This window comes from Haliotis cracherodii, unplaced genomic scaffold (assembly GCF_022045235.1).
Source record: "Haliotis cracherodii isolate W230 unplaced genomic scaffold, xgHalCrac1.p SCAF_10, whole genome shotgun sequence".
Classification (NCBI taxonomy): Eukaryota; Metazoa; Mollusca; class Gastropoda; order Lepetellida; family Haliotidae; genus Haliotis; species Haliotis cracherodii.
In genome coordinates, this window is record NW_027266265.1 from 37290192 (window position 1) to 37316542 (window position 26351).

Here is a 26351-nt window from a genome sequence, read left to right on the forward strand (position 1 = left end):
ACATCCGCAACGCAACAGACAGCGTCTATTAATAGTACACGGAAAACCCCGCCGTCCAATATTGTGTTTGGGCGATATGTTTTGTTCCATCAACAGTAACATGCGTCTGTTTCAAACCTCTGGTTTCAACGATGTGGTAGGGGGGGGGGGGGGGGGGGGGGGGGGGGGGGGGGGAGGGGGCAGGCAGTTTTATTTGAATCAAGTTGGGGACAAGTGATACTTGTACAAACATTTGCCTCCCCCCCCCCCCCCCCCCCCCCCCCCCCCCACGACGTCCAGAAACAACACATCCGGGTCCATTCCATCACGCATATTTCTGCAACTTACAGGCTCACTGACATGGTTGATGCAAAAAATACTTGTAGCCATAAAAATTTAAACTTTGAGGCCCACGACGTCCAGAAACAACACATCCGGGTCCATTCCATCACGCATATTTCTGCAACTTACAGGCTCACTGACTTGGTTGATGCAAAAAATACTTGTAGCCATAAAAATTTAAACTTTGAGGCCTGACATATGGAACATAAGAAGATGCTTGTACAGCAATGTTTACTCATGGACCCGTGAAGATCCGGGGTAGAATAGGTCTTCAGCAACCCATGTTTGCCGTGAAAGGCGACTATGCTTGTCGTAAGAGGCGACTAACGAGATCGGGTATTCAGGCTCGCTGACTTGGTTGATGCATGCCATCGGTCCCAATTGCGTGCATCAATGCTCATGATATCAATCACTGGATTGTCTGGTCCAGACTCGAATATTTACAGACCGCCGTCATATGGCTGGAATATTACTGAGTGCGGCGTTAAACAACAAACAAATACAAGGTTTTTATTTGTCTTGTCCCGGATGGACACGCTCTGGTCACGAATGTGGGCCATTCGTCACCACTCGTCCCTTTCCGTAACCATTCGGATTGTCGTGGAATGACACGAGTTGGTCATTCATTGCACCCGACAAGCAGGCAGTTCCCTCTGTGAACACAGTTGCCTTGGAGTGACGAAATCTGGCATCTGTGTTATTGGTTACATCCACTAACATACAGGAGAATATACCCATATTCTAAACACACACATGTACTTTAGTCCTCAATATATTGAATTATTGTTCTTGTCATTGGGGTCGATGAGTGATTTTCAAAGGGGAGTTTGAGACCCATATGTCATAGCCACCCCGAACTGTGGGCCCACCACTGATTTGTCTTTCACATGGATGCTCTCCCTTTCCGATCTTCGTTACCACAAGCCGTTTCCGTGGTCTAGTGGATAGAGAGTAGACCTCTCGAAGAGCAGAGGTCATGGTTCGATCCCCGACCGCGTTATACCAAAATACGTTAAACGATGGTATTTGTTGTTACCCTGCTTAGCGCTCGGTATAAGGGGATAAACAAGGACTGGTCGACTCGGGAGTCAGTATACTGTGTCTGAGTGAGGTATTCATGTTAAACTGCAGCATAGTATCTCAGTGGGTTAGCGCAATAATATCGGCCGGACTAGTACACCAGCCACACACACAGAGCACGTTTTACAAGTGCAATAATCTTTCAAGAAAGATTGATCACAGGCCTGGCGGAGTTGCCTCCCCTGCAGTACATTAAAGAAGAGGTTTCATGCTTTTGGACAGCGAGCATACACAGGGAGACAAGCTGGCAATCCATAAACTCACTTCACAAAATATGTCTCCATCATGTTATTTCTGTCAAAGTACGATCATATATACTACTCAAAATAAGTCAATGAACACCTGATTTTTCACATGACTATTATGTCGGTGTTCTTTAAATTCTTTTGAGTTGTATAATTTACACTGAATCAATTCACCGCTCCCTTTCATCCCGATTCCATTCTGTCAAAATGTAAGAAACCCTCCACAGAAGGTCACGTCAGGTGACCTTTATAATCAGCCAATCAGCTTTGTACAAAGCCTCAAAATTTGAATTTTGAGGCTTTGTACAAAGCTGATTATAAAGGTTGTGAACGTTTTGCTCGCTTGCTGAGCCTTGGCATGGCGCTAGTATCAATACAAGAATATTGATTCTTGTGACGTTTGTCAGAAAAGGCACAAGGAAATGCAAGTGAATTTTGATTTTCATGGAAAGCGTTCGAGACTTTTTACCACGGACGTTTGTTAAGCTGCGTTTTGGTGACCCATTATATCCATAAATCGTGTCACTTTTTGGCAGTTAACATTATTTATATTTGGATACAGACTAATGTCAAAAAGGAGACACTTCCAAATATGCATTGATATTTCAGTGGGAAACTTTCAAAAATTATTTTCATGAAGTGGCGTTTCTTTTGCAGTTCAGTATAGATATATTTACGGTATATATGACTTGAATTGAGAATACTACATATACACAGCTGGTCTCAACAAATGTTTACCATTAGGCTGCATAAAGAAAATGTTTCTCAGGCACATTTTTCTATAAAGTGAAGAGGGAGGAGGATTTTTCTAAAAATAAATTACCGAAAAGAATGATAAAGGAGGAACACTTCTCTTTTCTTCCCCACAAAGAACACAAACATACACAGTTGGGCACACTTTGAATTCAGCTCCTTTACAAATTGATTTTATTTTGTTCAGCTAATGGGTAAATAAGACTTCATACAATCACCTGATATTATACCATGCTGCATTAAATCATCAATAATATCAACCACAAAAGCTCAAGTATATATACTGTATGCATTTATTATTTCAAATTACCTGAACCACTTTCAAGTGCATCAAAGTGAAACTCCTTACAGATAATTAATCAAAAAACATTCTGTCCTCATGCAAACAAAATTTCATCTTCGACTTCACAAGTCTGTATCACATACCAGTACATATTTCACCTCTGGAGTGAGTGTGTGAGTGAGTATGGTTTTAGGCTGCTTTTCGCAATATTCCAGCAATATCACAGCGAAGGATACCAAGAATTGGCTTTACACATTGTACCATGAAGTGAATCGAACCTTCGTTGTGACGAGCGACCACTTTAACCCCATCGCCACTTCATCTCGGGATGTCTGTAGAAAACCATTGATAGTTGCATTATAACAATGTATGAAAGTGCAATATTGAAAGTAATAAATAGCATTGAACATCAGAATTTGGACATAAGGTGTCAGCTCTCTATAGAAGCCGTATGTTGCTGAACTAGGATCGTCCCCTCAGACGTGGTGACAGGAACTAGATTAAGATTCATCCCCTCCAGTTCTGCCTCACTGGCCTCCATAGTGATGACAGTCGGGAGGTTGCCCTGAGCCCCATCGATCAGCTCCGCCTGCTGACTACTGGCACGCTGGAGCGCCTCAATCACCTCCATTGGCTGTTCGAAATAAACCTGTTCCGTTGCCTCCATGCCCTCCTCTTCAGCCCCCTCTCCTCCATCTCCTCCTCCACCTCCAGCAGGGACATGGAATGTGATGGTGTGGGTCGTCACCCCCTGCTCTGTGGAGGACGATTTGATGAGAGTCTGTACACCGCCAAGAATGTGAGCCGACTGGGTGGCATTGCCTTGTGTGTGCTGTGGGTTCTGGGAAATAGCACTGAGGGCCTGGTAGATCAGAGATGCTGCTGAGACATCCCCTGACACCAGGCCTTCACAGTTGGAGAGCTTGGCTAGATCCTCAGCACTGATCTGGGCCTCCCCACTGGCCATTGTCTGGACTTGCATCTCCACAGCCATAGCTTCCGGACTCTGACTTTCCCCTATGACAACAGCATGAGCTTGACCAGCCACATCCGTAGCGTTCTGGACAAGCACCTGCTTGGCAGTCGGCTTTACTTCAGGGACAAGGCCATTCTTGTGGTCAAGCAAATGTTGTTGGTAACTCTGTTTGTTGACTGTTCGGAAGATGCAAGTGTCACAAGCATAGATGCCTTCTTGGCCTGGATGTTTGTTTTTCATGTGTGTTTTCAGTGAGATGGCCTGAATACAGGAGTAGGGACAATACTGGCATTTATACTGCTTCTGTCCTGTGTGCCGCATCTTGTGACGACGGAGTGAGTTGTGGTCACCAGTTGCATACGGACAAACATCACACCTGGAATTGAAACAAACCCAAAGTCAAATTTTCCGTGATTAACAACATAAAATCACTCTCAAAGATCCACAAAGAAGCAGCATTAGAAATTGGCACTAGTCCTGTAGTCCTTGTCAAACTGCCCACTAGTTAAGGTATCATTAGGGCTAGTAGAAATTTGTCATTTTAAGGTTCTCGCTACCACTAAACAAAGATCTGAGGACATCCCATTAGGGGTCACGTCAGACCAACCTTTCATCCGCCAAATCAGAGCGTCGCTTACCAGATCATGAAAGTGACAGTTGGAATGTAATTTCTAACCATGCAACCACAAGAACTTTAACACGGGGAATTCCGAATGATAGTTACGTGTTTAACGACTGAATCCATACAATCTAGACCATCTATTAGCCATTCCAGAATGTTCTTTGGTTCAGGTTTCAATATTTTAATCTAGGATTTGTCAAAATATGTTTCGAAGCCTTGTCGCCAATTTGAAATAAGTGCCGTAAAGCATGAGAAAGCTGCATTCTAATTGGTCATTCCATTGGTCGGTCAAAGTTCGCGCAAGGTCGGTCTGACATGACACCTAATGGGATGTCCTCAGATCTTTGTTTAGCGGTAGCGAGAACTACGATCTGATTTTAATGAGATTGGTGGTACTAAAACCAAGCAATCATTGTAGCCTTGGTCTATCGACTAACTAGGACCAACAAGGTAGGGCTGGGACGACCCGGGTACCTGACCCCACCTATTATATTACTCGACCCTATCTGGGTACTTGTTGTAGGTGTCAAGAGCTGCGTAGATCTACAAAATGTCTGATTGGGAATTTTTGTACCAGAGCCCCAGAAAAACTATTTACATACACATATAGAACTATCATATCATGCATACACTGAAAGTTTATCTTTACTCAAACATATAAAATTCAAGAGGAATACATGCATGGTCAAGGAGAAATGTGAACATTTGCGACAAGTGGTGCAGCCATGGAGTTTTATCGGTATTGTCATTAAACAATATATCATGTGACCGATCATGGGTCCAGGTAGTCCTGTGGGTACCCAGGTCCTACTCAGTACCCACCTGATCTAAGTACCCATCCCAGCCTTATAACATATGCAATTACATACCTTCACTTATCATTATCAATACATACTTTACAGCACAGTACCTACCTATCAAGGTACTTCCTAAGACAGCTTTGCCATACAAAAACAAAAACTGACAAATCAGGAATCATCATGATTTTTAATGACAAGCCCCAATACTAAACAATAGGGTGATTTTAAGGGACACTTCAATCACATTCACTGAGGTTGCACCAGAACAGGTATATGACTGAGATTGAATACAGACAGACAGACAGACAGACAAACAGAAGGGAGGAGGCAGTGACTAGGAACACCAGGATTTGCTTCACACATTGTACCCCATTGGAGACGCGAAGCCAGATCTTCAGCATTTATAGGCCAACAATAATGAGCTACAAAATAAAGAAGCGAATGAGTGAACACTGCCAAATGGTGTAGTCAGCATCACAGGGATGAGAATGGGTACCGTATTTGACGTAATAAGCGCCTAGGGCGCTATCAAAATTAGAAATAGGGGGCTCTTATTGGAATATAATTTTGGTGAAAGAGTTGAGAGATCGTAAATTTCGTGGTTTATGCCGACAGCCTGAAATGATAGAAAAGAAAAGTCTGTGCGTATTATACACGACAGATATATTTTTCCAGAATTTAATTGCCCGTACTTAAGGGTGCATATTACACACGAGTGCGTATTATACACGAATAAATATGTCCTTTAACATTGATCAATCGGAAGGGTGCTAACTGGGATTGTTCACTGCCAATATATTAGCAAATATCGCCGTGGGCGATTATTAGAGCGGGGGCGCTTATTACGTCGAATACGGTATTTTCCTTTTCAGGTGAAACTTCTTTGCAATGGAGCATGGTCCATAATTTAGGGGTGTTTATGGGGGAAGCCATCAGATTTTAACAAATCTGTGGTCACTAAAATTCGCAGAATTTTGCGTAAGATTCCCACCCCTGGCAAAAGCACAGTCCCATCACCTAATTCCTACCACATTCACCAGTAACATCACTGACAACTTACTTGAAAGGCTTCTCCCCGGTGTGTGTTCGGACATGAAGCTCCAGCATGGCCTTCCTGGAGGCTGCGTGGCCGCAGTAGGGGCACACATAGGGCTTCTCCTTACTGTGAACTGCTTGCATGTGTTTCTTCAGACATTTTCGGTTGGCAAACACCCTCTTACACACTTCACACTGCTTTGTGCTGTACCAGCGTTCCGGCTCCTTCACCCTGTGTTCCGTGTGGATGACCTGATGGTTCCGCATCTGACTGAACTGTTTGAACCCCTTGCCACATATATCGCAAGTGTAGGGTCGGTTTTCGCTGTGTATCTCCTTGTGGATTGTCAGCTTGTGATAGGTGTCGGTCTTTGATCCACACACCTCACATTCAAACAAGTCACAGTCAACCTCATGCTTCTTCCACAAATGAATCCTCAAGTTCTTCCAAAGATCGAACTGTTCCTGGCATTCAATACAAGAAAAGTTAAAATCCTTATCATTGTGACACTTCACATGCATGTCTAGAGCACTTTGTGCTTTGAACTTTGCGTGACAGCCAAACAGCTTGCACTTTAGTGTATAAGCCTCAGTGTAGGTTCTTCTCTCTCTCTTCTTTTTCTTCCTCCTTCCAAGAAAGTAGTCTTCCTTCAGAGCTCTTGGAGGTCGAATCTTTCTCTTCTTGCGACTCTCTCTGCCTCCATTGATGTCATACCCCGGCTCCCAGTCGTCGTCATCCTCATCAGGATCTTTGGCTTTTGGGGGTGTAGCTGGAAGGGTAGACTTCCTCTTCCTCCCTGGCTTCTTCTTCTGTGCGACCTGAGTCCCAACACTGACAAGACCTGATGCCTCTTGTTCACCATTTTCTCCACCAGCTAGGAGGGCACTGTGAGCTGTGATCATATGTTCCCGACACTCATCAATACTGCCAAAACCTGTACTGCACTGCCCACAGAGAAACAACTCCTTAGTTACAGGAGCTGTTGCTTGGTTACCATTAGCTACAGGGTATTCTGCTATTACAGAGTACTGACCAATGTTAGGATTATATACTGCCCCACTGAGGCCTAGAGTTTGTATTGCATTAGCAGGCAAAGTTACTGATGCTTGAGTGGTGGAATTTGATGAAATAGTTAAAACCGTGCCACTGCCATCTTCAGCATCAGGATTCAAGCCATTGGGCAAAACTACAGTTCCTTCGGAAGGTGTTTCTTCCACTATAATAAACTGTCGTCCTTGCCCATTAGCCTCACTAGTAATAGCTAGAGCCACTGGAGCAACATCACCATCCTCTATTTCTTCATCCTCAGGACCTTTTACTTCCAGGTCTTGCAATGGTGTAAGGACTCCTTCCGAGGACACCTCCCCCACAATAGTTCCTGTCACTTCAGAAACACCCTCAAGTTCCGATTCTGCACTAGCAGCCTCTGATGGACAAACTGATGCATCCACCGTGGCATCATCCACTTCTGAAGGTGTCACCGGGTCCATTACAAGTGATGGATTGACAACAGACATGCTTGGAGGGCTATCTGGTTGCGTTGGAGACGAAGTGATCTTCCTGGACATGTGAATCCTCTTGACATGCCTGCCCATGTCTGATGGAGCTGTGCAGGTGAAGGTGCAGAACTTGCAGCTGTAGGTGGTGACCACATTCATGAAGTCCTCCCAGTTCATGTCCTCCTCGGACATCTTGTCCCCTTCTGTGTCCTCATCCATTGTTCACCCACAGGACAAACTGTAAAAGAAGGGAATAACATTCAATTTGTAAGCATCTCAACTTATCAGGGGTCACAAACTGCAATATCATTAGTTATAGCCTTCTGTAGTAGTAGTAACAGCGTTCCCAATTACCGGTAATTACCAGTTTTTTACCGGCAAAATTAGGCTTGGACCGGTAATTCATGTAACTGCCAGTCCCTGTGGACTGGCAAATAGAGTACCTTATAAATCTTTGTTGTTGAACAAAACATCAGCGATATTCATATAAGTATATTTTTCGAACGAAGTCAGCTTGTCTGTCACCATCAGGGTTTCCTCTTGTCAATTTTAGAGCAAGGAAATAACATTTTGCCTTGCTTCGAGGTATTAGCGTAAAAATATTTTTAAAAAGGAGAAATTTGTGACTGGACTTTGTGTGAATGACATGTAAATCTAACTAAGCTCTGCAAAGATGACATCATTGCATTGAACATGATGTTGCGGGGATTAAAACCAGGTAATTTTCATACGTTTTTTTTATTTGTTGAAAGTTCGGACTGACAAAACTAAGTGGGGACTGGTAATTTTTAGATTTGCCTGTCCAACAGCACTAGCAGTTTCAAAAGCCAGTGGGAACACTGGTAGTAGTGAGTGAGTGAGTTGGGTTTAACGCCGCTTTTAACAATATTCCAGTTATATCGCGGCGTGTCAGCTTAATGTGGGAGGAAAGCCCGAAGTGATGCAGGTCTCAGACGTTTACCACTTCGGTGAAACCCACGAGCACGGGTATGGTGCTGACAAACCTAGAAACATAATTGGGGCGAACCGGGATTCGAACCCACAATCACAGGTTTCTGGCGTGCCCAAGGGACGCAACTCTGCACAGCGAATCGCGGCACCTTAGACGACTGGGCCACCCATGCCCCCAACACTGGTAGTAAGTTACAAGTAACTGTAATAGTGAGAGTAGGTTTTATGCCACTTTGAGGAATATTTCAGCAATATTATGACAGGGGACAAAAGAAAAGGGCTTCACATGTGGAATCAAACCCAGGCTTCAGTTTGACAAGCAAACACTTCAACCACCAATCTATCCCACTGACCTAATTTGACCTAATTCTAATTGTTTGTCAGTTATATATCACTTCAGAAGACTCCGTCACATGACATGCATACTAAGTATCCTGGTTTCTTAGTATTAACCTACAAGAACTCTCAGATCAGAAAACAGATGCCCCTTCATGTCCCTAAACCAAGACTCACAGGGCGTTCAACTTCTCTGGTCATTTTCTCGGGAACTCTCCATCTCTTGACATGTGATGTCCCTTTTTAGATTTTGTTTGTTTGTTTGTTGTTTAACTATGTTAACGTCGCACTCAGCCATATTCCAGCTATATGACAGCGGTCTATAAATAATCAAGTCCTGACCCGACAATCCAGTGACTGACATCATGAGCATAGATTCACGCAATCGGGATCGATGACATGCATCAACCAAGACAGGGAGCCAGTCCATCCGATCCCGTTAGTCGCCTCTTACGACAAGCTTAGTCGCCTTTAGCGGAAAGCATGGGTTGCTGAAGACCTATTCTACCCAAAATCTTCACAGGCCCCTTTTTTTGTAGTGCATAGAGAATACGCCATGTGTATGGAATTCGCGCTACATAAGTACACATATTATTATTAAATAAAGGTATTAAATCTGTGTTGACTACATTAAGAATCATACAATATGATCTGAGGATCGGATGTTTACACCTACACCTACCAAATTTGGACCAGACAATGCAGTGATTAGTTAAACTTTAACCCATACTATCCCGAACAATATCAAGACTTCCATTTTCACCTATTTATAATATTCAATCTATATAAAGGCGGTCTGTAAATAATCGAGTCTGGTCCAGACAATCAAATGTTTGACATCATGAGCATCGATCCACACAATTGGGATACGATGAAATGCATCAACCAAGACAGCAGGCCTGACCACCCGATCCCGTGAGTAGCCTCTTACGACAAGCATGGTCACCTTTTGCGGAAAGCATGGGTTGCTGAAGACCTCTTCTGAAAGTAATGTTCTGAAATAAAAAGAGTGTTTTTTCACTTATACTTCTGTTTCCTCTAGCATGTCTATTAGACGCCTGGGAATGTATTAATTTCGCATTGACCAGGTATCTATTAGAATCCCAAATTCTAGTCACACAAAGGATACACTTCCAGGAAACAGTCATTAAGTTTGGGGAGTAATTACACGCCGTAAGTTAGCGTGATAGGGATCATTAATCAGAGCTCCAGATAAGCTGCGTATCTGTAAAAATACGCATCAGAAATGCAGAATATGCAGTAAAATATAATCCAAGCGTATCGAATACGCAATGAACATTACAAATACGCTACAAAAGTAAAACTTGTGCGTATCATCAAAATATTGTGAAGTAACCCTGCGTATCGATTAGCAAATCAGCAAACTTATTTTGAAATTATAAACCGGCATTCCGTCAACCTTGCCAAACTCCATGATGACAGTTACATCATGATCATTTGCCATCACACTTTCTTGTGAAAGTATCGTGGTATTTTTGAGTCCTATAAAGTTCTCAAACCCACACAACACCAGTTTGCAGGGACAAGATGAATAGTGTTTTTAAATATTAAACTTAAATACCCACGTGTAAAAACTAGTGGGTAACAGAAATTTGAATACCCAGATAGAATTACTGATACCTAATGATCTTAAAATGCATGGGTAAAATACACACAACACCAAAAGCTTATCTGGAGCTCTGATTAATGTCATAAAATGATGGACCCGCCCTCTATTAGTGTACCATACAGCTTCTATCTTTTGGACAGAGAATATTACCTGGCATCAGTTAAGAGGCGCATATTGTTTGTTTGTTTGTTGTTTATGCCACACTCAGCAACATTCCAGCCATATGACAGCAGTCTGTAAATAATTGAGTCTGAACCAGACAATCCAGTGATTGACATCATGAGAATGCTATTGGGATATGACAACATGCATCAACCAAGTCAGCTTGCGTGTATTGGAGGTCCATTATCTAATAGAGAAAATATGGTATTTGTTTAAATTTGTTTCAATACAAGCTATTAGCATGATTAGATTTTGAGAAGAAATTATTTGCATCCATCAATTATTTGCAAAAAGATAATTTGAGTTTCTACAAATGAAGCTTCCATAAAAGAAGCAATACATTGAACTGTTGTCATATTCTTATACTATAGCATGGTAACATGCTACTAAAAATTATTCATGGTTATTTTATTTTTTAGTTCCGTCAACCTTGACCTTCACAAAGTCAACCACTGTTTATCCTACTTTGGCCAGGCGGTCCTGTAGCCTATGCCTAGTTGGTGTAATGAATATGCTATCCTAAAAGCTACTGGTGCAATAAGCTGTTGGTTGTGCTTATTTTGTATGTATAGTGACCTTGACCTTCAAAACCTTTAAAGTCAGCTAAATATATGCCAGAAAGATCACTCAAGATCACTAAATATCCCGGTGCAACCAATGTTTGAGCCCCGCCTCTTTTTGATACCAAATGTGAATGCAATTGTTATATATCTGCTGGACATGTAACCATGGTAACGGTATTGTCATAATCTTATTTTCCCTCTTCTACATAATCAACTTACAAATCACAGCACAAAGAGTATTGCAACTGGAAGGACAGGTGCTTTACTGATGTCAACACCATCACTTAATGGTACATGTACTTAACCTGACGACATGATCTTCAACCTTTGCGTCATTCTTCTGTGGTTATTCTAGCAAAGCTGGCGATTATAGAATGCTTGACATTTGACTGTCTAAATCCTGCAGTTCGCCCATATAGATGGATTGAGCTCACAGGTAAAATGGAACACTATATGGACATGAATGCTGCCTGATTGTCAGTGCAGTATTGGATTGTGTTCTATGTAATATTTTCTGTAAGTTAGCCACAGATTCCAACAGCTTGTAAGGGCCATTGAATAATCTCAGATTCTCATATCTGTGCCTTGCAGCTGCTCTTGGTAAAGGCAACTGTCTCTGGATCATTCTTCCATATAAGAAGATTAATTATGTTACGAAAGACGCATCTTTGATATTACCCATAATAACAGTTGGGAGATGGAGCTTTGCACACAAAAAATTCCAGTTGATATTCATTATTCTTTTCCAGTACAAAGAACATTTTCAATCTAAATAATTGGTGTTTAGGTAAACGGTTTTGGAACTAGAGGAATAAAAATGTATTTCCAAGATATCCTCAATGTGTCCACTGACGTAGATAAGACGACTTTAGTACTTGTTTATTATGACTAAATCTTTGCTAAGTGTGTTTGTTTTCAAGGAGCCTGTTAAGTACTGTGTGAGGACTGTGCTCCTGGGGTACGTTACTGTATTTTGAAATTGGTTAGGGTACAAATCTGTGCTGAAAACGACCTCTTCAGGATTACTAACAACCTTCTGCTTTGCACCATGTTAAGATTTGTTTATTTATTTCATAAATCAAGCATGCAATTAAAATTTTAGATTGTTAAATCATTATGGAGTATATCGACATATATATAGTAGTAGAAATAATGAAATGTGTTCAATTTATTATTTTCAAGTCTTCTTGGGCAGCTTATTGGTTGTCCTTGAGTTATCAATTAAATTTGACTGAGCAACAGGGGATGAAATTATGTCATACTCTGAATTTCGTCATATAACTATTAACAGCTGATTAAGGATATATTGATTATAAATGGTTAATTTGTTGTCCACAACTAGATGTGAACGAGCATATAAATTATGTATTCTTAATAAAGCTCTGTACAACATTCTCACACAAGTCAAGTAGTTACATATCTTTTATACAATAAACAAATACAACAGTAAATAACAGTCGCCTGCATAGAAACAACTGCAGCAATTTGTAAACATTAGCACGTGTTTCTTGTAAACTCTCGTGCCCACAACAGCAGACCGAATGAACATCTATCCTCGACGCCATTTTGCTTTATACGACAACTAATAAAAACAGCTGGAGTAAACCGAATACAGAGAAAATAGGGGACACGCGATTACTTCCTTATAATAGTTAAGGTTTCATCTTACCTAATACATCGATGCTGGTGCAAAATGTCTTTGTGTCAATCTTCTACATGAAAAATATCTGTTATAAAACGATATCGCACGAGGCTTTTCGCAGGTCGGATTTGATTGGTTACGTTTATGCCTGCCATCTGTTGGTAGCAGTGATGGGTTCATTAAAGGGAAGCAACTCCTGTAGGCCTTGCGCACGTCAAGGGTTTGAGGTCTTGGAAATCAAAGCGCGAGAACTCATGAAACTGCTCCGACATCTGTTTGTCTCAAAGAAACTACAAATGTATCTTGCATTCTAATGGAACCCGATACTGATTTTAAATCGACCGTCATAAGCTAAGTCAGAGTTCACGTCAAAGGATATATCGTGGAAGGTTTTTAACCTGTATTTACTTTAAATTGTAATGTCTATACTATATATCTTTTACTCTAAAAAGGTAAAGAACACCCAGTTCTTTTCATATGACTATAGTTATCGTGTCGGGCGTTGGGTAGTACATAATTTAAAAAGCTGTAAAGTCGACTGAGTCGAATTTTACCACTGTCTCTGATTTAAAAGAAATGTAACAGCGACCGAGGCAGTAAACTCGAGATCACTTTCATGCTTACAGGTCAGTAACTTTCGACAAACTATTCACTAGATTAAATATGTACTGTCATGTTCTTAATAAGTGGTCGTATTTTGTTGTAGTTATATTAATAATTTTATCAAAACTTTTCTTTTGAGATAAAAGATACGTATTTAGTGTGTGTGTGTGTGTGTGTGTGTGTGTGTGTGTGTGTGTGTGTGTGTGTGAGGAGAGAGAGGGGTCAGAGGTTCTTGATGCACTAACGTAATGAAAAAAAATTACCCTCCTCAAATATGTGTATAATATTTTATACCCGTCTTCTTCAGACAGGACTGTCATATTTTCTGGTGTCCCTCCCTTAATCCCTGATTCCCTCCGACCCAACACAGGTGATTTGTTATGAAGCCTCCTAAAAAAAGTTACTATTCCAGTTACATCATGGCGGGGGTCCCCAGAAATGTTCATGGGATTAAATTCACACAAATTGTAACCATGTCGGGAATCGAACCAGGGCGAACGCTATACGCCACAGGCTGCAATATATTATAAACGGCTGCTTGTGAATAATTTGGACGAGGCAAACCAGTGAAGGTAAGCATGAACAACGCATGGACCACGTGCAAATAGATCAAACGATCAAATCCAACCGGCTCCACATCAGGGACCGGGGTTCTTTGGCACGCTGTGAGGTGGAATAGAGTTCAAGATTATTGCACGAGACACAGTATACTGTCTCCGGCCCGACCAGTCCTTGTTTTAGCACCTTAAAGTCAGGCGGGGAAAAAACAAGTACCATCTCTTAACGTATTTAGGTATGGCGCGCTCGGGGATCGAACCCCAACCTTCCGCGCTCCGGGCGGACGCTCCGTCACTGAACCACAGAGTGGGTCTCTTCAGCATGAGGTACTGGGGGACCAATATTCTACCCCAGAATCCCCACGGGAGGGCGCAACGTGAGGTGAAATTAAGTTTAACGTCACGTTCAAGATTATTGCGCTTATATAACGACGTGCATGCGTGCATGCGTGCGTACGTGCATGTGCGTGTGCGTGTGCGTGTGTGTGTCCGGACTAATTTTACCGATTTTACTTTAATTAACAAACGAACAAAAGCCGCTTTTTTCACATGGCTACCGATCGCGACGGGTGATCGAACCACCGATCTTCCGCAACGTTAGAAGATGGATCAGTCTTGTCCTGATCGTCAATTTGCTGTTATCAGTGTTGCCTACGTGATATTGTCGTACATATTGCAAAAGGCTCCGTAAAACCACATTCATTTACCTTTAGCGCTGACAGCATCACGATTAAATGATATAACAAGGTACTCTGAACATCGACGGATTTCATACTTTTTCAACTGATTCAGAAGATAGTGTTTTCGTACAAAAGACTTACCTTTAGGTTTTCGGGTAGCGGGTTCAAATCCCACACGCAACACTGTTATTGACTGATCATTTGATATTCTACCTCAGGTTTCTACAACAAAAAATGTTTGTTGGACTTGAAGTGCAAGGGCGGATCCAGCATTTTGTAAAAGGGAGGGGTCCAAAATATCCAAATCTTTAACTGCCAACATACTATTTTTTTTATTTATTTATTTATTTTTTATTTTTTATTTTTATTTTTTTATATATTATTATTATTATTATTATTATTATTATTATTATTATTATTATTATTATTATTATTATTATTATTATCATCATTATTATTATTTATTTTATTTATTTATTTATTTATTTTTTTATATATATTTATTTTTTTATTTATTTATTTATTTTATTATTACTTTTTATTATTATTTTTTATTGTTATTTTTTGTGTGTGTGTGTGTGTGTGTGTGTGTGTGGGAGAAGGGGGGGGGGGGGATAAGACAGACAAGCTGGTTAAACGTGGCACAAAACACACCCTCCTGCCACGACTCTTTCATACGGGGATACGGGTGACCTTGTCATCGGAGTTGACGCAATTTGCTATGCAGAGTTGCGTCCCTTATGTGTGCCATATTCCTGTGATGGTGGGTTCGAGTCCAGTATCCCCCTTGATAATGACTCTATCTGTGGTAAGGCCGTCACCGTTTGAGACCTGCACCACCTCGAGCATTAATTCACGACACGCAACGATAACTTTGAAGTATTAGTTAAACCCAACTCACTCACTCACTCACTCACTCACTCACACATATTAACCAGCCATGCATTTCCTCATTTTACAGCTGACTTGGTTGATGCATGTCATTGTATCCCGATTGCGTGGATCGGTGTTCATGATATCAATCACTGGATTGTCTGGTCCAGACTCGATTATTTACAGACCGCCGTCATATAGCTGGAATGATGCTGAGTGCGGCGTTAAACAACAAAAAAACCAACCAACCAACCAACCAACCTCATTTTACAACTCCTAGAGTTTGATATTCAACGATGCGAAACACGAAAATATAAAAAATCAGGTTAAAATGTTTCATCCATACAAATACACTGTATTCTAAAATACATGTTCAATGAGATATATTCAAAATCCCCCGACGTATATACACAATCGTGATAAGTCAATACAATGAACTGTATAGTGATCTTAATATAAGCTTTTGTGAATTAAATGTTCAGTTTTCAATTTGAAAGTTCACTCGTATTTCGACGTATCCTGGCACCTCTTTGTTTCATCGTGGTCCTTAATTTCACACAATGAACAAACACATTCACATAAAATCCTGTTGCAATACTGGAGTGAGTGAGTATGGTTTTACGCCGCTTTTAGCAATATTCCAGCAATATCACGGCGGGGGACACCGGAAATGGGCTTCACACATTGTACCCATGTCGGGAATCGAACCCGGGTCTTCGGCGTGACGAGCGAACGCTTTAACCACTAGGCCACCCGACCGCCCCGCAATACTGGAAAGATGATCCCAATCCTCCCATTGCTTGATCTGGTGGTCAGGCGCTTTAACTTGTCTGATTGCAATGATATTATATTCAATTATATACAGGCCGTCGGGATATCACTGGAATGTGGCATAAAACAACATTGGCTCACTATTAAATTAACCGATGATGCATATCTCCCAGATGAGTCCATGCGATGATCAGCTTTCTTCTATGCTTCCAGGACAAAGCTCGGCGGACTGGCTGTCCTAGGTTTAAATTTATGAAGACACTAAAAACATCACTTTCCTCGTGTGTAGCTCAAGTTTTATATTGTACATGTCACCCATCCAGTAATTGCTGATTGTGCCATTGACGCAGAAATGTCTCCATTTCACACATGGCACTGCTTGCTCATAGTCATACAGGAGTTGCACTATTACAAATATGACTTATTACAAGATCAGGGGCGGTCGGGTGGCCTAGTGGTTAAAGCGTTCGCTCGTCACGCCGAAGACCCGGGTTCGATTCCCGTCATGGGTACAATGTGTGATGGCCATTTCTGGTGTCCCCCGTCGTGATATTGCTGGAATATTGCTAAAAAATGGCATGAAACTCACTCACTCACTCACTATTACAAGATCAGGACCACGTTCCACGAAGACATCTTACCGCTACGTCTATCGTATGTCATACACTTACATATATATTACTTTAAAAGAGTAGTACGCAGCGCTAAGACTATTGCAACTCCCACACTTTAACACTGACTTACAAAAGTCTTAGCGCTAAGACGATCGTAACTCCCACACTTTAACACTGATTTACGACCATCGTAGCGCTAAGACGACCGTAACACCCATACTGTAACACTGAATTACGAAGTCGTTGCGCTCTGTGGAACGGGCCCCGGATCGTATAAGGCTTAAAGTCTCGATATTTACGAAAGTAGGACATCTTGTGGTGGGCGCATTTCCCAATCACGCCAAAGTCACTTGCGAACACTGAATATCTTTAAGCAGGTATGAGACAAAGTCTCAGAAAGCTGTCCCCTTTCACACGTGTAAACCGTGTGAGAGCGTGCTGTTTCATATCCAGCACATCTACAGCAGCTGTTCTGTCTTGATACACAACAAAGAGCTTGCCCATATAGAAAAGGATCCCACTAATATCCCCATCAAGCTGATTCACAAATGTCGCTTTCTTTCCAGACCCTGTCAAGTCAAGCCTGAAGATGTTTCTTCTGACTGTATAATACAACATGTTGCTGCGTACATCTAGAGTGAGGGGTTTCATCCAAATCCCTTCAGCAAGTCGTTTGATTCTGGATCCGTCATACTTCATTTTGACGATTGAGAAGGAGTAGGAGACGAATAGTAAACGTCTTTTTGTGTCCAGTGCGATGTTCCTTGGGTTGCCGTCATCCTTGTACTTGCTGACCACTTTGTAATGATGTCCAGTAGTGTTCATCACGCTGACCACCTTGGACGTCCAGTCAGACATAAACAACTTACGTCTTTTGCCATCAACTGCAAGGGAAAACACTATCTTCCCCTGTTGAAGCTTGGTAAGATCTGACCCATCAAGTTCAACAGAGAATACAGCATTATGCTGATGGCGATTTGAACCCCAGAATATTTTCCGAGAATTTGGATCAAAGGTAATGCCTTCGACAATTCCTTCTGTTTCCATGGAACCTCGAACACTGGTGTTTGTGAAACCGACTCTTGTCATTTCGCCGTCATCGTTCACAATCAGAAGACTGTCTTGGTTTCGAAAGTCTGGCATAGGCGGATGCACGTCAAAACGAATGTCAGCGGTGAGATTTTGAACAGGCGTTAAACCATATTGTTCGTATGTCTTCTTCGAAACATTACCAGCCACCCTGTGTCGTGTCGGGTCGGGTGTGTGTGTGTTTTCATTAAATACCGCCGACATGTCAAAAGCAGACGACATTACCGTATCAGCCGGCGACATCATTGGTCGAGCAGACGACAATATTGGATCAACTGACCTTCGATCGTCAACAGCTTCACACTTACACTTCATATTCAAAGATTGCTGTGTGTGACCAACTGTTTTAAGTTCCTTTTTTAGTAATTTATTTTCCTCTTCTAACACAATAAGCCGAGTTTGAATCTGCCGGACCACGGTATTCATTTCGAGATGATCAGCCTTGTCATTGTTCTTCGCCAGTTTTCGAATTTCCCGATCAACCACCACTTCCACAGACCGATTAACATTCTCGTTCAAAGCTTTCATCATCTTAGGAAGAAGTTTGTTTCTTATTTCACGTTTCATCTGTCTCCTAAGTTTCTTCATGGGCTGTGTAACTGACGATTTTAAGGCTGAGAGACCTTTCTCCATTGCACTGATCCTGTTTTCAATAGTGTTCCCTTGAACGTTGATTGCAGCCACTAACATCAGAATCCCCAGCATCCGTAGCACTCCCATTGTCACCGTCAGTGGAATGCTTCGCTTCATCTGGCAATACTGATTATATTCATGAGTGTGTCAGCTATAACCACCCAGTAGTTATATTTAGTGTGCGTAACCTCATTTTGACAAAATGGTCCTGAGTAATTACTCACTTATTACATAGCATAAAGGAAGCCGGATATTATAGACTGGAAACTTTGACCTTTTTGATGGGGTTTGTTGCTGAAGCGGTATCAATAATGCCTGTTTTTTTTGTGATCAAACAACTGTCGTCTGAATATTCATAATACATCCCCCACCTGGTTCCGTGGAAACTGTCAGGGATGAAATGCAATGATTGTGTGATGAAAAGATGATTTAAGTAAATATTGTGGTGTCTGGTGTGTAGCGATTTATAATTGCCCAACTCACGAGTAGTGACACAGTAACACCAGGGTGAACAGTGCATGTCTTGAGTCATTGAGTATGACACTATGAACCGTCGAGTGTGTGGCGCTTCTCCGACGCCAGCCAAGTTCGTCCATTTCCTCTCTCAGTGCCCTCCCGTAGCCCCCTCCCCATCCCTATGGGGGTCGTGATGTGCGTTCAGCTCGCAGTAAGCCGGATATAATGATTGTATAATCAGTAATTCATAGTGACCTCACTTAACTTGGACGCCAGCAATTAAAGGTTATGTGTGCCATGGGAATGGTCAGTGCCTTCATTGGGGCAGCAATATGTAGCAGTAGCCATGCTGAGGCACATGTTGTAGCGAGCTTGCCCTGACGACCTTCACGTAGAGCTGTCCATAGAGATGGTTTGTGGTGTTATGTGTCCCATATACTACTCTTTTGTTACTTTGGATACGAAAAAGGATATCAATTACTACTCTTGTATGTTATTTTGGATACGAAAAAGGATAGTTATTACTACTCTTGTATGTTATTTTAGATACGAAAGAGGATAATAATTACTACTCTTGTATCTTATTTTGGATACGAAAGAGGATAATAATTACTACTCTTGTGTGTTATGTTGGATACGAAACCAAATTATTAATTACTACTGTTGTATGTTATTTTGGATACGAAAAAGGATATTAATTACTACTGTTGCATGTTATTTCGGATACGAAAAAGGATATTAATTACTACTGTTGTATGTTATTTTGGATACGAAAAAAATTATTAATTACTACTGTTGTATGTTATTTTGGATACGAAAAAGGATATTAATTACTACTGTTGTATGTTATTTTGGATACGAAAAAGGATATTAATTACTACTGTTGTATGTTATTTTGGATACGAAAAAGGATATTAATAACTACTGTTGTATGCTATTTTGGATACGAAAAAGGATATTAATTACTACTGTTGTATGTTATTTTGGATACGAAAAAGGATATTAATTACTACTGTTGTATGTTATTTTGGATACGAAAAAGGATATTAATTACTACTGTTGTATGCTATTTTGGATACGAAAAAGGATATTAATTACTACTGTTGTATGTTATTTTGGATACGAAAAAGGATATTAATAACTACTGTTGTATGCTATTTTGGATACGAAAAAGGATATTAATTACTACTGTTGTATGTTATTTTGGATACGAAAAAGGATATTAATTACTACTGTTGTATGCTATTTTGGATACGAAAAAGGATATTAATTACTACTGTTGTATGTTATTTTGGATACGAAAAAGGATATTAATAACTACTGTTGTATGCTATTTTGGATACGAAAAAGGATATTAATTACTACTGTTGTATGTTATTTTGGATACGAAAAAGGATATTAATAACTACTGTTGTATGCTATTTTGGATACGAAAAAGGATATTAATTACTACTGTTGTATGTTATTTTGGATACGAAAAAGGATATTAATTACTACTGTTGTATGTTATTTTGGATACGAAAAAGGATATTAATTACTACTGTTGCATGTTATTTCGGATACGAAAAAGGATATTAATTACTACTGTTGTATGTTATTTTGGATACGAAAAAAATTATTAATTACTACTGTTGTATGCTATTTTGGATACGAAAAAGGATATTAATTACTACTCTTGAATGTTACTCTCGATGTAAAAAAATGTATGTAGAAATATTTATGATAATCCACGTGTGAAATTCTTGAAAAAGAAATTATACAAAATGACGAATTGTGATATTTGTCCTTAATTACCTGGTGTGATATTTTATCTGTATAGAACTTTCTGTAGTAATGGTTAGTTATCCTTTGTCTGCATGTTCTTAATTAACGCCCTGCGATTTTCTGGATACTGAAAAAAACCTATCCATGTTGACGATTGGTGGTGCTAATTAAGATTGCCCTTAAACACACCTGTATCCCATCCGTCTGTTAACCGTCTGTCAACTATTCTAGAAGTAGTAGTGTACCAGATTTAGACAGGTTTTAGTTCTTTTACATAATAATTTGAACTAATTCTAACTTATATCATGCACCGAAGGGTTTCCGGACATTAGTCGTTATGGCATTCACATACGACAGTCAATGAAAAGTTCACTATTTCTTACTTTTTAGTTTTGGGTGTCATCTGTCGCGATGGCGACGAGTCGAAAACCAGGGTTTTTTTCTGTGTCAAAAACAGCATAATTATTCCATACCAGCGCAATTCTGTGTCAATTTTTATTTTATTAGGCTATTTTAGGATGTGTGTCAATGTAACACCTTTGCGAGTTGAGGGTAGTTGGCTTAGTGAACTGCAAATTTACTGTCAAGGTGATTGGAATAATACTGCCTTGGTAGTTAGTACAAGACACGTACATTGATTTGAACAGATTTAAACAGTGATATTGATAAAAACTGTTCTAGTGTCTAGTTAAAAACAGTTAGTCCATATATTCTCTCATAGTATTTCAATCTGGCGTAGAATACCTTCTTCAGCAACCCATGCTTGCCGTAAAAGGAGACTATGCTTGTCGTAAGAGGCGACTAACGGGAGCGGGTGGTGCTGACTCGGTTGAAACATGTCATCGATCCCATTTGCGTGGATCGATGATCATGATATCAATCACTGGATTGTCTGGTCTAGACTCCACTATTTACAGACCGCCGTCATATAGCTGAGTGCGGCGTAAACCAACAAACCAACCACTCATAGTATTTCAAGTACAGTCGGTGGACTTAAAGTATTCGTCACTGCCAATGTGTAAACATCCTCATGCGGCTTTAAACAATAAGGTATATTTGTTCTGATAAAAAACATTTCCAAAGTCATAAAACACCTCTTGTAAGAGCAATTCCCATTGTATGATTCCGATTATATTATATTATATTATATTATATTATATTATATTATATTATATTATATTATATTATATTATATTATATTATATTATATTATATTATATTATATTATATTATATTATATTATATTATATTATATTCATTGTTTGTTTATAGTTTAACGTCGCCCTCAGCAGTATTCCAGCTATATGACGGCGGTATGTAAATAATCAAGTCTTGACCAGACAAACCAGTGATTGACATCGTGAGAATCGATGTACGCAATTGGGATATGATGACATTCATCAACCGAGTCAGCGAGCCTTACCACCCGATCCCGTTAGTTGCCTCTTACGATAAGCCTAGTCGCGGCAGCATAGGTTGCGGCAGCATAGGTTGCTGAAGATAAATTCTAACGCGCTTCATAACTGGCCGGGTCGACTCTGTCTCACATAAACTAATCACATCCGGGTCTACACATACAGATAACACATTTAACTATAAAACTGAGGTTATCTGTATCAACACGTGATAAGACCGCCATGTGTCAAAGGTGCGATAACTGATGACATTACACTGTTTTATGTATTAATAACCCACCAAATTGTTATTATACACACAGGATGCAGCTGGATCCCGTGTCGGACCTGGGGAGTGATTGGAATACAACCACCAGCGAGAGGTAAATGATTACCTGAAACATGTCATTGTATTCTGAAACATGTCATTGTAATTATCTAATTTAATAGTTCCAACTGCGAGAGGTATGCTATGGGATTTCGGACGCTTAAGAAACATCCTTAGCTTTCACTCTCATCACAAGAACAACTGTAAAACATCTCACTCAGTTACAAAAGACGACTTTATCTTAAAAAGAGGCCATTACCTGAGAATGTACAATGTCTGTGTGACGCCACACCCTTTGTTATATCACGATTTATCGCGATAAACATGGCCGTCCGAAAACGTATGATGTCCGAAAACCTATGATCTGACGATATATGATTATCTGAAACATCCCATTGTATTCTGAAACATCTCATTGTATTCTGAAATATCTCATTGTTTTCATGTTTCGTTGTTATCGCACCTATTTAGGGATCGGGTGGTCAGGCTCGTCATGCATGTCATCGATTCCAATTGCACCATATCCGTGCTCTTTGATTTAACCCAAACGGTAAACGTCTGAAACCTGCTTCACACCGGGCTATCCTCCCACATTAAGTTGAAACGCCGTGATGTAACTGTAATACTGTTAAAAGCGGCGTTTGTTCGTTTGTTAATTAAAGTAAAATCGGTAAAAAAAGTCCGAACACACACACACACACACACACACACACACACACTCTTGCCATAAAAGGCGACTCTGTTTGTCGTAAGAGGCGACTAACGGGATAGGGTGGTCAGGCTCGGTGACATGGTTGATGCATGTCATCGTATCCAAATTGCGTGGATCGATGATCATGATGTTAATCACTGGATTGTCTGGTCCAGACTCGGTTATTTACAGACCGCTGTCATATAGCTGGAATATCGCTGAGTGCGGCGTTAAACAACACACAAACAAACAAACAAACCGATCGACATTTATGATAACATATATCATGTTACATGTAGCATTGCAACACATTAAGTTAAACAGTCGAATCGCCTTATGTAGAAACAGGGTAACTAACAAAACGGACAAGTAAATACTTTGTTTATCATCTTTTATATCAGATAGAAAGTATGATGTTACACCAACCTTAGCAACAATCCAGCAATATCACCAAGGAGGACACCAGAAATCGGCTTCACACACTGATCCCATTTGAGGAATCGAACCCGGGCCTTCGTAGCGACGAGCGAACGCTTATACCACAAGGATCACGCGTGAAAAACATGAAAATAGAACATTTCCATGGTCCCTTGAATCACAAAATATTCGTTCAGCTAGAAAAAAACGTTCATGCAAACACTGGGGAGGTTGACGTCAGTTCAGCAAGTGATTGGCTAATAAAACATTCACGCGATAAAAACATACACCTCGCTGACAATGATTGGTATTTAACGCTCCTATCATAACCTACAGTAAAAACAACTCCGTAATAAGATTTTCATTTTGTAAATGTACATAAGTAAGTGACATAATCAGTTCGAAACACCCCTGGGAACTGAATACATATTGACTACTTTACTTGTGATTGGGATAATCAGATATATAACAAATATTAAATATACGCTTCATACATGAAGAGAATAGTTTTTTATGCATCATGGAAAGATAAAAAAAATATGTCCCTATAAAAAAAAGTAGTATTGTAGATGCTTTGGCTCAGTCTTTTGATTTGTCACTTGGGGCGGTCGGTGGCCTTGTGGTTTAAGCGTTCGCTCGTCACGCCGAAGACCCGGGTTTGATTCCCAACATGGGTACAATGTGTGAAGCCCATTTCTGGTGTCCCTCGCCGTGATATTAATTGTTGGAATATTGCTAAAAGCTGCGTAAAGCCATACGCACTCACTGATTTGTCACTTAACGAGAGTTGAATCGTATCGGCAGAAAATCAGGACAAGGATTTTTCCATTCACTATATGATCGGAAATTGAAATGAACAGAGATTAATATTGGTTTTGAACAATATTTCAGTTGTATCACCAATTATACAGTGGGGAGAAATCTCACAGTGACCCATGTCGTTGACTTTTACAGCTTTGGTGAAAGCGAAGAGTCCCAGTTAGGGGCTGATAGATCATTGATCATAATCAGGGCGAATCTGGGATTCAAACCTACGACCAGCGGATCCTGGCACAGCTAAGGGATACAAATCGTGCGATCATGATATGATCCCTCGTACATATATGAAATACTGTATGTGTAAAATAACTAACAAATCACAAGAACTGACTTACACTGTGAACACGGAATCCTTTACCATGCCACAAGAACAGAAAAGTCACGTTCTGGATTGTTCTCAAGGAGCAGGGATCAAACTCATGCGGAAACCTTCGCCTGGAAAAAACACAAACTGTCTCACTGAGCGATCCTCCAATGTCAGGACATCGATATTAGCATTGGCTCTCTGGTAGGATATATACAGTCTCTTGTCATAGAACACGAGCGTGTTGACAGCATGCTTCAGCTGGTTCACCACGACCTTCTTCATTGAAGCCAAATCCATCCGGAACAGATTCCTGTCATCGGTGTAGTACATAAGGCCATTAGCGTTGTTGATAACCATCGGCTTCATCCACTGACCATCGGTCAGCTTCTGCAGGTCACTGCCGTCATACCGCATGCTGAAGATTGCAAATGTAAAGGAGACGTACAGTCTTTCATTCCTGGAATCCAAAACAATCAGTTTTGGTTTGTTTGTATCGTAAATCCGATCCCTGACCACTCGGTAGTTGCTTCCGTCGGTTGCCATGACACTCACCAGATGGGATGTCCAGTCGGACATAAACACCAACTGTCGTTCCCCGTCCACTACGAGATGAATTATCCACCTTCCTTCGTCCAGCTGGCTCAAGCTTGACCCGTCAAGTCCGGCCGAAAATACATATTTACTTGTCGAGTTCGTATTTGGATTTTTGTTACATGCCCAGAACAATAGCTCAGAAACGGGGTCGTATGCAATGGTTTCTACGAAATTGTCTGTCTTGATGGTTCCTCTTACTGTTGAGTCCTCAAGTCCGACTCGCACCATCTCACCCTCACTAACAGTGATCAGCAAACTGGCTTGTTTGTTGAATGCCGGCATGTCCGACGAAACGTTGAATGAGATCCAGTCAGGCAAAACGGCTTTTCGCTTCTTTTTCATTTCTGATTTGACCTTTCGGGAGCGTTTGAAAGGAGCAGACGTCACTTTTAAGTTGTCGTCTGCGTCACCAAAAGAAGAAAATCGTGTGCGTTGCACGGGAGTACTCGCAGCCGACACGGGTCGTAAAGACACTCCAAGTTGACAGTTGCAGTTTCCCGCCAATGCTTCCGTCATGGTCTTCAAATAGGAAAAATGTTCGTCTTGTGTTGTCTTTAATGATTGCTTCAGTGCCATATTTTCTTCTTCGACATTAAAAATCTTTTCCTCCAACCTCTCAAGTTTCTTCTCGAACACAGCTAATACTTGTCCGACTAATTTCGCATTCTTTGCTGCTGCGTTTTCAGCCAAACCTTGCATCTGTTGTTCCATCGATTTCAACATTTTGGGGACCACCTTGACCTTTATCTCCTTCTTCATCTGTTTCTTCATCTTCTTCAAAGATGAAGTCATCCTTTCGTCCATGGCCGCCATGCCCCGTTCCAGGTCAGAAACTTTCGCCCTCAATGAACTCCCCGCAGTT

General features: G+C 40.8%; 1 protein-coding gene across 2 annotated transcripts; it reads right to left on the minus strand.

Moving 5' to 3' along the window:
* Positions 1–2719: 2719 nt before the first annotated feature.
* LOC139454349 (uncharacterized) lies at positions 2720–24896 on the minus strand. Of its 2 annotated transcripts, none has more exons than XM_071235989.1 (3): positions 23779–24896; positions 6141–7853; positions 2720–4034 (listed from the first exon to the last, which is right to left on the minus strand). In XM_071235989.1, the coding sequence occupies exons 2-3, from the start codon at positions 7832–7834 to the stop codon at positions 3113–3115; spliced, it is 2616 nt and encodes an 871-aa protein (XP_071092090.1). In that variant the 5' UTR covers positions 7835–7853; positions 23779–24896; the 3' UTR covers positions 2720–3112. The 2 variants fall into 2 exon arrangements, with proteins under 2 accessions (XP_071092090.1, XP_071092089.1); XM_071235988.1 differs by lacking the exon at positions 23779–24896 and adding an exon at positions 12927–13021.
* Positions 24897–26351: the final 1455 nt, after the last annotated feature.